The 13,245-nt window shown below is 41.9% G+C and overlaps 1 protein-coding gene across 4 annotated transcripts in view; it reads right to left on the bottom strand.

The window, feature by feature from the left end:
- The window catches only part of LOC108414369 (tripartite motif-containing protein 35-like), a 57,960-nt gene that overhangs the window by 38,068 nt on the left and 6,647 nt on the right, over positions 1 to 13,245 (bottom strand). The window contains exons 3-11 of one of the 4 annotated variants that reach the window (XM_037541246.1): positions 12,674 to 13,037; positions 12,482 to 12,552; positions 12,214 to 12,303; positions 6,611 to 7,163; positions 6,120 to 6,215; positions 5,755 to 5,985; positions 2,611 to 2,633; positions 2,196 to 2,314; positions 954 to 1,801 (exon numbers count right to left, since the gene is read on the bottom strand). In XM_037541246.1, coding sequence (XP_037397143.1) covers positions 1,257 to 1,801; positions 2,196 to 2,314; positions 2,611 to 2,633; positions 5,755 to 5,985; positions 6,120 to 6,215; positions 6,611 to 7,015 — 1,419 coding nt within the window. In that variant the 5' untranslated portion in view covers positions 7,016 to 7,163; positions 12,214 to 12,303; positions 12,482 to 12,552; positions 12,674 to 13,037 and the 3' untranslated portion in view covers positions 954 to 1,256. Of the gene's footprint in view, positions 1 to 953; positions 1,802 to 2,195; positions 2,315 to 2,610; positions 2,634 to 5,754; positions 5,986 to 6,119; positions 6,216 to 6,610; positions 7,164 to 12,213; positions 12,304 to 12,481; positions 12,553 to 12,673; positions 13,038 to 13,245 lie in introns of those variants that run through there. The other 3 variants (XM_037541247.1, XM_037541248.1, XR_005130739.1) reach the window with 3 other exon arrangements.

The following is a 13,245-nucleotide window of genomic DNA, read 5'->3' as shown; positions in this document are numbered from 1 at the left end:
AGGTAATATAAAAAAATGTTACTAAACATTTTACAGAAACATTTAAACAGTTATAAATAGAATATTATCAAATCAATTCAAAACTCACCCACACGCTTCACTAGACTTGTCTTAAATTCCAATCAAAAAGCTTTGAAAGGACAAATGGAAATCTAAACCCTTTGTTTATCTTTCAGTTAATAGTAAACAAGTAGTTCAAACAGATATAACACACAATTAAATCGACCTAAATGTGGTCAGATGACTAAAAGCCATGTTATTACATCTTTCTTTAATGATTTAAACCATGATGTCAGTGAGTTCAAACACCCAGACTAGTACAGCATGTGTTCTGGTGTGTTATTATGTAATGATGTAACCATTTCTCTATTTATACTGCATTAAGCAACATATAATGTAATATCTCCCTAATATCTCCCTATGTGTTATTATATTTTTATGGATTTTTTTCCATTATCAGCAGTTTGCAGTGCATCTGGAAAGTATTCACAGTACTTCACCTTTTCCAGATTGTATTATTTTACAGCCTTATTCCAAGATGGGTTCAATTTGTTTATTCCTTCAAAATTCTACACACAATACCCCATAATGATGAAGTGACAAATTTTGTTTGAATGTTTTGCAAATTTATTTAAAAAAAAAATCACATGTACATAAGTATTCACAGCCTTAATCAATTTTGGAATAAAGCTGTAACATAATAAAATGTGGAAAACATGAAGCGCTGTGAATACTTTCTGGATACACTGTCTTACACTGAGTTTGTGTAACATTTGTGATATTATACAGTGTGTGTCTGTGTGTCAGTCTGTCTCTGGGTGTGAGGGTCACTGCTTTAGACAGATCTCCTCCATTTGATCTGCTGGATGATCTTTACATGATGCTGTGGGATAATATTCAACACACAACATGCATTCAGTTTATAATATCATGCAGTTTATTTCACACAGTAAACTATTAATCTCTGAACCACAGCAGAGCTTTAAAGATCTAATGATGGAGAAAAATGCAGGATGATGGAGAAATAAAATCTACACTGAAAACGAGTGAAATCTCACTCAGAGAACGTTTCTAATGCTGTCATGATATCAGGAGCCACTCTGTGACACTTTAAACCAGCATTTTATTTCACTCAGACATGTCAGGATGGAGTGGTACAAACACATTATTTAAAATATACATGCAGTGACATATTCTTATGATCATAATTCAGACACTCACTACCTTATAAATGATCATTCTAAGCAGCTTCAGCTTTAACTGTGCTGCTCCACTGTTACTGACGTCTTCACTGGTAAGATCCTCAGAGGATGAACAGAATAATTATAGAAAAACGGTAAAACTCTCTGAGTGAAAGTGTGTGTTATAGTGCGCAGGTGTGTGTTAGTTAGAAGATCAGTGAAGGTCACTTTCCCCCTGTCCCAGTCCAGCTGCACTCTGACCCTCTGCAGCTTCCTGTTAGATGGGAGGGAGAGATCTGGCTGTCCTGTGCAGCATATACGGATTTTATCACTGCTTTTATTGTAGTTCAGCCTCCACACTGAACCCGAGAAAGAGAATCCTTTTCTTGTTACAGACTCTGTGATCACACCCAGTGACCAGTTATCACTGTCTCCAACCTGGACGTCCCAGCAGTGAATCCCTGAGTTAAAACCCTCAGAACCCAGAACACACCCGTACCAATCAAATCTCTCTGGATTATGAGGAAGTGATGATCTCTGGTTTGTGTTTTCTACAGCAGTGAAATCCTCAGACAGGTGGAGGTGTGGATGTGCAGTGTTGGGGTCCAGAGTAACAGGGGCTGAGGAGAGAGAACACAATGAAACATCATGTTTTTCTCTCGTTTCTGTAAATGTTTCACCTCTACAGGCTGTTTTCTTTACTGTGAGTGAAACAGCTTTAGAGGTAGATTCCAGAACTCAGATCAACTTTAATGGACTAAATGTTGATGTTCAGTTCAGTTCTAAAGAGTATTTTTTTTATTACACTAAAGTATATTTTATCTCCACACTTGAGAGTGAGATTTCTGCACAGTACAGTATTCATACTTTCACTTAAGTACAGTTTCAGTCTCCTTTTTACCCCCTGAATAAAGAGAACATGATAACATGTTACTAATAGTTTATAAACAGTGTGTCATTAGTGCAGAAGCAGGCTGTGTGTGAGAGATCAACCCTAAGAGAAACAGAACTTACTGTACTGGAGAACCTCCTGCATGTTCTCCCACACTCTGAACTTCAGGTTGGAAAGGTGCTTCCCAACATTGATCAGAGCTCCTGATGTCTTCTCTGGATCCTTTGGTGTGAGCTGGGCTCTGAGAACAGAAGACTGTGTGAAATATATCACTGTAGAAACTTTACAGCCTGTCATTTATTTCGCTAAATATCAATATTTGATCACATTTATTGTCTGGAGAGTCAATAATTCTGTAGTTTCTGTTAAATAAATATTTCTGCTTCTGTTCTCATCACTACAACATTAACACACGGTCCTTATTCCCCCTCATTTCATTAGAATACACTCATATTTACAATAAACACAATATACTGTAGATTTAATGTAATAATTACTGTAGCATTAGATAAAATGTGTGGTCTGACATTTACTCACTGTTTCTCTGTGGACTTGAAGTTCTGAGAGGGAAACAAAAAGAACATTGTAGTTAAAAGTGAAGAGACTTTTCAGGAGTTTTTCATATGAAACACACAAACACCAGCAAACAGCCAAGTTAGTTTACTTTCTAAATAACTACTTAATAAAACTCAGTATGTTTGTTATTTATTAATAAATCTAATCAGTCAGATGTTGATAAAGGAGTTTGACTGGATGGATTTTGAGAGGCAGGGACCACAAACTAGACAGACGAGCAAAATGCAAACAAATCCATCAACCAGTCGTCAACAAACAGACGCAGGTGAAGATCTAATGAGGCTCACTTGGAAACACAGCTAAGAATTACGGGAGAACCACTGTCACATTGGCCCTTCCCAGTCCTGTCCATATGTTCATGTTTTGGTTTAGCACATGTGCGTTTGTTTTGGTTTAGCCCCCTCGTTTCATGACTCCGCCCCTGATTGTCTCCACCTGTTGTCCACCTGTCCCTCATTTTCCCTGTGTATTTAAGCCCTGTGTTTGCCCTTTGTTTTTGCTGGTCTTTGTTTGATCGTGCTGTCTGTTTGATTGTATTGGTCTCTGTTGTTAGCTTTGTTTGTTATATGCTGTGTTGTTGGTTCTGATGGTTCTGTTGCATTCTGCTGTTTGTCATGTCTGAACCCCAATCTCTCAGTGTTGGCTTTTTGAACCCGGACCATCTTGACCATGAACCTGGATTTGCCCTTAATAAATCTCGCTTATCTCAGCACGTGCGTCTGCCTCCTCGCTCCATGTTACAACCACCAACAGAACCAGAGCCAAACTAACACAACAAGCAGCAGGTTTGTGGATGATGGGGCGGCAGAGCTGGAATGTTCAGAGGATTCAGGAGAGGCTCCACTGATGATTAGATACATAGACACAGAAGCAGAAGATCTGATCATTTCTTTTGCTCTAATTTATAAAATGTCAATATAGAACCATCAGGGTGGATCTACAGGGTGACAACAGGGCGCAGCTGCCACCTCCTCCACAGCTTTAACCACCCTAATTATGCAGACCCTAAAATATGATGCCAAACTGTATTAAACACAGTCACTCCTAAAAGTCTTAAAATGAGAAATAACTCTGTAGTTTCCTTCTCAGCTTGCAGGTTAAATGAATAAAGGAATTTACCTGGAGTTTCATTTGTTACTCAGTTAACCTTCACTTGTTCTGAACTGCAGTAAAATTCAGCCTAAGACTTAATCTCAGTCCTCCAATCACCAGAGATGTAGACTCGAGGCACATGATTTGGACTCGATTCCAACTGGAAACACGAAATTGATGACTTGAGACTCGACTCAACAAAATTAAGACTCAATTTTGATTTGATTACCAGTGACTTGGACTTTGACTCAGACTTCAGGCACATGACTTGGGAAGACTCGAGACCCAAAGTGGAAGAATTGTGGAGAGTCAGGAAACGGGGCAGACAGGACTCTACACAGCTGCTGACTTTTCATGTGAAAGGATTTGTTCCCTCCCCTAAAGTTGATATATGTCAGCTTCCACAAATGTCTGTCACTGTGTTTATGCCCAGTTTAATTTATTTAGGAAGAAAAGTGAAGCTTTAGAATTTAAGTTCACCTCCATAAGACAGACACGAGCAGAACATTAATAGCATCAATCAGCCCTGCACAGCTCTTAGAATCTTACTGGAGAATCTTACCAGGTGATCTGACCGTTTTCCCCCTGTAGTTAAACTACAGGAACACAGCTCTCTGTATTTGACAGAGCTTAACAGCTTCTGCAGGTAAAACAAGATCAACATTCACCACGAGGCTGAAGTTGACTTTTAATCCACCAGGTTCATATTCAAATGTGCTATTCTGCCTTAAAAGTTACACACCAGCACTGAACGGAAATTTTTAAGAAGCTGCTGGCAAATAAAAAGTTTTAATGTTGACTTAGTTTTAATTAATTTGTTTCCAAAAATCCCAAAAGGATTTTTTTTTAATTCAATTCAACAGCACTTTGAATATTCATGTGTAGTATTACTACTCCATGTGTAGCTATCACATCTGTCATTTGTGTACCAAGGATTTTGTATTTTATTTGAAAAGGTAAAAATTAATAATATAAAATTAATACAGGGCCACACACTGCTAACATGCTGTCAGTAAAAGACTGTATTACTGTTACCAGTAATAGTATCTGTGTTCAGTATTGAAATGGCCTTAAATTACCTGAAGAATTCATTATGACTTGTTTACGATTCAAAGATTAAGACCTGACTCTCAACATAAGACTTGTGTTAGATGATGATACCCCCAGATAGAAGATTTCAGCTTCACATGGGCTTCGTGGTTAAGGTCTGTATGGGTGGGTTGGCGCTTACTAACGCAATTACTCCAAATAGGTGCAAAAAGTGACTATATACAAGTAAGTAAGTACATACAAATATTAAATACAAAGATCATGATCCATCACACATTTCCTTTCCTTTACAGGACCCGCATTAAAGTAGAACCCCCCCCCCCCCCCCCCCCCCCCCGCCACCCCCCGCGTCTGTCTCCTCAGCATCTCAGCTGTCTGATTTGAACTAGTCATGTGGATTATACTGGGGTGGATGAATTATAGTAAAGAGTGCGGCAGTGTTGGTCTGGACTAAAGTAAATTCTCGTTTATGTGAAGACTCAGACTATGGTTGGCAGAAGTACTGGCAAAGGTATAATAATGTCCAAACACTGTATATCAAAAAGGATAAGCTATGCATGTTTGTTGTTGCTCTTTTGCATTTTTGAAAAATTTGCTCAGTTGTCAGGAGGCTGCATGGATAGTTCTCTATATAAACGTGCAATAAATCACCCTGAGAGAACTTCCTCCCATCTCTAGTAAAACTTTTTAGATCTGTCTCTTCTTCCCACCAGCTATCCTGGATTAGTCAGTGTCTACCTTACAGGCATCAGATGCTCACAGTACCCAACACCAACAATCTCACATGGTGGATTATTGTGATTGTAGAGATCTTCATAGTGATCCTCCCCTTTCACACTAAAACATTTAACTCACCTTTTCTTTTCTAATGTTGGTATGAAAAGCACTTCCTTCAGAAGTACAAATAGAAAGAAGCTGATTTTGTGTTTAAATCAGAAAAAGAGAGAAAAAAGAGATTCTCACCTGTAAGAACAGAACGTCCTCAGCCTCCATTTCCTTCTCTATGTTCCTGATTGTGTCTGAAAGAGCTGATATTTCTCCAGTCATCTCCTCAATCTTCCTGCTCATCATTTGACTCTTCTGCTTCTCTTCCTCCTTCAGTGCAGCTATCCTTGCTGCTTCTTCATCTCTTAGAAACTGGTGAAGCTTCTCAAACTCCTCCTTTATCTGCCTCTCTGTGTGCTGGGCCTGCGTCTGGAATGAGAGACGATTAGGAAACACAAACTCTAACAGATGATCTACAAACGTTTACCACCTACAGGAGAAGTGGACCCTCATCAGAAACATGACCTCAGCAACATGTTTCACAGTTTAAGATGATGTTTCACCTTAATGTGGGCGGCTGTTTGGTCATAGTCTCGTTTAACTTCCTCTAAGACTCTCAGATTCTTCTGTAGAGGCTCCAAAGCAGACTTGAGTTTATCCTGGAATCAAACAACAGTTCAGATGAGTGACATCTAAATGAATGATCAGTGATCAGTTTAGCTGTTTAACTGTAATAGTTGTCCTACAAACTACAGTTGAATAGAGAATAACAGCAGTTTTACTCTCTGCTTCAGAACTAGAAGAGATTTTTTCATGTGTGTCCAGTGGAGAGTAATTCTGTATTTCTGTAAGTTTACATTTTACATTGACCGTCATAATGAATTTAACAACAGAGCATTTTTCTGACTGATAATTCACTCGTGCTGTTTGGCCTGAAGCCACACCCACTGACTGACTTTACCTTTAGCAGACATAACAGGCTGATCTGGTACTGAACTAATTCAGACTATTACTTTGTTACATTTAACATTTCAAAATATTTGACGTGTCCTACCTTAAACTCAGTCACAGCTTCATCTACTGGACAGAAGTCATGACTTTTGTGGCTCTTTGAAGTCCAACACACTAAACACACAGGCTGCTGATCATCCAGACAGAAGAGTTTGAGTTTCTCATTGTGCAGAATGCAGAGCCCCTCAGACCCTGCTGAAGATCTCTGTTTCCTGCTCTCCAGAAGAGCCTCACACACGTTCTTCAGTGCAAGGCTAACAGGATGCTCAGCTTTAGAGGATCTTCTTCTACAAACTGGACATTCTCGAGACCCCTTAGTTTCCCAGAACTTCTGCAGGCAGGTTTTACACATACTGTGGCTGCACGACAGAACAACAGGATCCCTGAAGATGTTACAGCACACAGGACATGAAAGCTCTTCTTCTGAAAGAGGGTTTCTAGCAGCCATTTCCTCCAACTGCTGCTGTGCTGTTTCTCTGTAACGGCTCCTTCAGTCCAAACTCCACTTTCTCTTTTAGGATGTCTGTAATGATCAGAGCAGCTCAGTGGAGAATCAGCCACTGTAGCCCTTCAACCCACTGAGTGAGGTTTAGCTCCTTTCAGAATCACACAGCAAGAAACAAACACATACTGTCACTGTTCAAAAGCTCCTCATTGGCGTCTCTGAGTGAAGTGAAAGCAGAATGAAGATCAGAGAGACAGGATGAGATTCATTTCCTCCAACAGGTAGAGGAGGAGTTTTCGAAAAGGAGGAGTCAGTCAGATGATCTGTGTTTTCATATTTCCTCCTTATTTGATGCACGAATTTACATGAACAGTGACACATTCACTGCATTTACAGTGATTTTGTAGTTGTTGTAGATATTTATGTTGTTTATGTTCTTCTACTACTTCCTATTCTTATTGTTCCTGTTGACTGGTGGAGTCTGGACATGACAGCTATAAATCTCTGGTGGTTTGGATGCTGGAAAACAGCTCCCTCCCTTTTACTTCCATCTCACTGCCCACAGTTAGGCTTATATTATGTATGATAACATGATGGTGAATGTCACAGTTGGCTCCTCCCACTACTCCATGTGCCCCTTTGTTTTGATTTCCCATGTGCATTTGTTTTGGTTTTCTAGTCCTGCCTCCTTATTTCATGACTCCGCCCCTGATTGTCTGCATCTGTGTTTGCACCTGTCCTTCTTTACCCTTATGTATTTAAGCCCTGTGTTTTCCCTTGTCTGGTTGCTGGTCTTTGTTGGTTGTGATTGTAACATTTGACAGGGGAGAGACTAACACGGATGAAGCAAACAATATACCAGGGAATGACAGATATTCGAAATCCACAAAACCAGTTCCAAGTCCATCCATCCATCCATCCATCCATTATCTTCCGCTTCTCCGGGGTTCGGGTCGCGGGGGCAGCATCCTAAGCAATGAAGCCCAGACCTCCCTTTCCCCTGCCACTTCCACCAGCTCTCCAAGGGGGATTCCGAGGTGCTCCCAGGCCAGCTGGGCGATATAGTCACGCCAGCGTGTCCTGGGTCTTCCCCGGGGTCTCCTCCCAGGTGGACTCGCCTGTGACACCTCCCGAGGGAGGCGTCCAGGAGGCATCCTAACCAGATGCCCGAACCACCTCAGCTGGCTCCTCTCGACGTGAAGAAGCAGCGGCTCTACTCCTAGTCCCTCCCGGATGACTGAACTTCTCACCCTATCTCTAAGGGAGAGTCCAGACACCCTGCGGAGGAAACTCATTTCGGCCGCTTGTATTCGCGATCTTATTCTTTTGGTCATTACCCAAAGCTCATGACCATAGGTGAGGGTGGGAACGTAGATCGACCGGTAAATTGAGAGCCTTGCCTTATGGCTCAGCTCTTTCTTTACCACAACAGACCGGTAAAGAGCCCGCATCACTGCTGACCCAGCACCAATCCGCCTGTCAATCTCCCGCTCCCTTGTACCATCACTCGTGAACAAGACCCCGAGATACTTGAACTCCTCCACTTGAGGCAAGAGCCTATCCCCGACCCAGAGAGGGCTCTCCACCCTTTTCCGCCTGAGAACCATGGTCTCGGATTTAGAGGTACTGATTCTCATCCCAGCCGCTTCACACTCGGATGGAAACCGATCCAGCGAAAGCTGAAGTTCGCGGCCTGATGTCCCCAATAGGACCACATCATCTGCAAACAGCAGTGATGTGACCCTGAGGTCACCAAACCGGACACCCTCAGTTCCAAGTCAAAACACGAAAAAGCCAAAAACTGCGAGCCAAAGTACAAAAGGGTGAAACCAAAAGATGAAGGCAGTAGGAACGAGAGAAAGGGGTCATAACATGTAATCATAGGAGATAGCGATCGCTCAATATGCTCTCATGGTGGAGAAGCAATACCTCGCACCAAACCCTACTTTGGACCAGTCTTAAATAGTGCCAAAGTAGGTCAACCTGTACAGGTGCGTCAGATCAATAATCAGGAGAGTGCACTCTGGTAGTGACGTGGGCGCTCGTCCCGAATCATGTGATCTCCCGATGCTGTCTAGGAGATGGAGTCCAAGATGGCATTCGAGTCCACCTGAGGTGTGACAGTGATATTGTGTTGGATGTTGTTTGTTCTGTTCTGCTTGTTCTGTTGGATTCTGGTTTGTCTGTCATGTCTGTCCCCCGATCTATCCGTGTTGGCTATGTGAACCTGGACCGTTATGACTATGACCCTGGATTTGCCCTTAACAAATCTGGCTTATCTCCGCATATGCCTCCGCCTTCTCACTCCCCGTTACAGAAAGACCAGCCACCAAAGGACATAGCGAGTAAGCGAGACTCCGGTATGTGATTGTTCCATTGGGACGAAATTCCAGCTGTTTCTAAGCAGCCCGAGTTCGACATGTCCCAACGTCACCAAGCCGGAGACAGCAAATCCCCTGGCGCTGAGGGAACACGAGCGTCTCATTGGTCCCGTAAGAAAGCGAAGGACCTTTCCGCCTTGCGTCCGGACGACAAGAGCTCAGGTAAGCACCTTGGGTCTGCCCGTCTTGAGCAACGCTGCAGGGAGGAGCAACCTGCAGTGCAAGACGAGCCTAGATGGATGGAACATTCAGAAAACCCATACTATGGTACTCGGCTTGCTCGCAAGTGCCACTGCAAGCTACATATCACTCGAGTGAGCCTTGGGAATGGCCAAGTGGGTCCTGTTTCTGTTTGTTCCTCCAGGTTGGAGCAGCTATCCCCAACCTAAATTCCTGATCCTATGGCCGCACCCTGCGGCAAGCCTGATCCCGCGGCACTCCTGATCCCGTGCCCACACCCCGCGGCACTCCTGATCCCATGCCCACATCCCGTGGCAAGCCCGATCCCGTGCCTGTGGTTCCTGTTCCGTGTCCTCCAGTTTCGGCTTCTGTGCCTGTCCCTGTCTAGTCGGGTTCTCTGTTTATGGTCTCTTATGTCTGTTTTTTGTTTTTGTTTGGCGCGCTTCGGAGCCGCGTGCCTTGGTGTGGGGAACTGTCACGGTTGGCTCCTCCCACCACTCCATGTGCCCCTTTGTTTTGATTTTCCATGTGCATTTGTTTTGGGTTTTGATTCCTGCCCCCTCGTTTCATGACTCCACCCCTGATTGTCTCCAACTGTGTTTGCACCTGTCCCTTGTTACCGTTAGGTATATAAGCCTTGTGTTTTCCCCTGTCTGTTTGCTGGTCTTTGTTGGTTGTGATATGCTGTGTTAGATGTTCTGTTTGTTCTGCTCTGCTTGTTCTGTTGGATTCTGGTTTGTCTGTCATGTCTGTCCCCCAATCTATCCGTGTTGGCTATGTGAACCTGGACCGTTACGACTATGACCCTGAATTTGCTTAATAAATCTTGCTAATCTCCGCATATGCATCTGCCTCCTCACTCCCTGTTACAGTGAAGTTGAAATCAGCAAATTTGAACTTGCCAGTTTTTAAAATTAGTTTGTCTTCATGATTAGTCTCTGTAGAAATCAGACATGCAAATCCCCAATGATCTCCTGTTTTGCCATTTTGACTCTAGTGACTAGTGACTGTAATATTTTCCAAAGATTGATCATAATATTGCCAAACTCTCTACAGGACAATGGGACAATTCTTCTGCTGCTGGAAACCACAGCACCTAGAATATAATTTGTCCATCACACCCAGAGTTTAAGGCACTGAGTCCACTGAAAACGCATTTTATTTAGGATCCAGTGCTGAATTACAGACCAATAAAGATCTATGATATGGAGAATAGATAATTACTTGACTGACATTATTTCTAATTGTTTTTTTAAAATAGTGCCATTTTAAAGCAGGTTAAAAGATAAATACTGACGCAAGGCTGAAACATTGTCACATTCTATGATATAAATCGCACTGATCAAATAATTTCACAGCTATAGTGACACTGATCCGGTGGAGATCCAGAGGAAGTGAGACAGGGGCGTCGCCTGGGGTGGGCTTCCGGGGCTTCAGCCCCTAATGATTATCCAGTAGCCCCGAACCTTTTCGCTCAGCTGTACTATTAATGAGGAGGCCAATCTGCTGTGAGAATAGGAAATCTCTTAACGCCAATCATAGTGCCGCTTCAAGGATAAAGTTCCGCCTTTCAGGAGAAACAGCCAATCAGCTTGCTGGTTTTGCGGGCGCGGAGGAGAGCCCACCCCCATCCCCGTGGGGGAGCGCACATGTGCTCTAGCCATTTTTGGCAGCAGGTTGCAGGAAGCTGACGGTGAAAGAAAATGGATATACGGCGTTTTTTCAAGGAGAAAGGTAACGGTAGTTAACTACGTAAACTGTGATGACATTGTTTGTGGAGCTCTGATAGCTGGTTAAAAACACACGTCTCCGAATCAAAACACACAGATCAAACCCACTGTGTGCTTAATAAAATGCAGCTTGTCACTAGTCAGCTTTGGAATTAGTTAGCTAACAGACAACAGGAGAGGAGAGCAGAGCAGAGGACAGGAGAACAGAGACCTGGAGAGGAGAGGAGAGAACAGGAGAGGAGATGAGAACAGACAACAGGAAAGGAGAGCAGAGGAGAAGAGAACAGACAACAGGAGAGGAGAGCAGAGAACAGGATAGGAAAGAGGAGAGAACAGGAGAGGAGAACAGAGTAGAACTGGAGAGGGGAGGAGATGGGAGAAGACAATACAAGCGGTATGGAAAACAATGCCTAATAAACACATTATTAATAAAATACACGTTTTTAGTACGAAGACTAGCAAAATAATGCCAGATGTAGTTTGTTTTAGCACAGTCTTTTGTATTTAAAATATTGTTTCCAGCTTTATTTTAAGCATGCTTTCCTGAATGACTATTTAACAGGGTAGAAGAGAGGGTGGAGAGGGAGGAAATGTGGAGAGACCTGAAATGAACTGAACTGATCAGGACTGGACTGATCTAAAGAAAGAACAGGTTAGGAGAAGAAAGACTGTGCAAAAACATACAGGATAGATAATAAGTCATTCTTAAAGAGTGTTAATTGTGTAGACTCCTTAGCACTAATAATTATTAATATTTCTTTCAATAATTTGTTTCAGTGTGTCATAAAAGGTAAAAGAACAATTTAGAAACAAGTGAATTGTTTACATTATTACACAGTTGCATGAAATCCATTGTTTACATACTGTTTTGCATACTTTATTGAGAAATGGATTTACTGATGGAATATACCTGGTCCATGTCCTTTAGTAAAAGCTCACTATCTTTAGGTCACCAACAGTCATTCTGCAGAATTTGTGCACCCTTTGTTAAATTTTAAATCTGTTGAATAAAAAAATATAACTCCATATTATAGTGTTAAACATTATATATCAGGGTACGTATTGTAAAAAAAAAAAAAAAAAAAAAAAAATATATATATATATATATATATATATATATATATATATATATATATATATATATAATTAATTGGGCAGAGCCCCGGATCTTTACATACCCAGGCAACGCCCCTGAAGTGAGACAAACTTCTCCTTCTCTGAGTAAAAGCTGCTACTAGTTCTGGACATCCTGGAATGCAAAGTACAGGTATTTTAGTGAGTAGGATTTTGTGAGTTTACGTTAGATAAGGATGTATGAACTTAAGCACTGTCCCCACTGCAGCCTGCAGCTGGTCTTCCGCAGCCCTTACCTATTCCACAGCATCCATGGTCACATTTGAACACAGATTCATTTACTGACCACCACAGATCCCGGCACAGATATATCACAACCTCTGTGATCAGCAATGCAAAGAGTAGCTTTGTACCCTGCATTAATGAAGGAATAAATAACGACACAGTTTTACCAACTGATAATCATCCAGCCCTCCTGGTAAAAATGAACTAATACATCAGTAAGAATGAAACTGAAAGCCAGAGAAAGACACACTCATCACTCAGACTAAATATAGTGCCCCAGATGTCTTTAAATCACTTCTTCTATTCTGATGCAGATTCACTTTCTTGTCCAGTGACTGTAATTCTCAGCATCGTCTTCTTCTCTTATTCTCATCTCTACAGAACAAATTCAAGAGGCACCAAGTTCAGTGATTTAATGTTGAGCATAAATGTTCTGTTGTGGCCTGGACTACATTATAACTGATCATCAGTTTGTTAACACATGTATCAAGTTAGAAGTGAAAACCAAAGCCTACTACTCATTTGGACAATTAGTGCATGAATTACATGAAATGATAGAACCTGATACATATGGGAGTTTATG

This window comes from Pygocentrus nattereri, chromosome 9, assembly GCF_015220715.1.
Source record: "Pygocentrus nattereri isolate fPygNat1 chromosome 9, fPygNat1.pri, whole genome shotgun sequence".
Lineage (NCBI taxonomy): Eukaryota > Metazoa > Chordata > Actinopteri > Characiformes > Serrasalmidae > Pygocentrus > Pygocentrus nattereri.
This window is presented reverse-complemented; position numbering and strand designations above follow the sequence as displayed.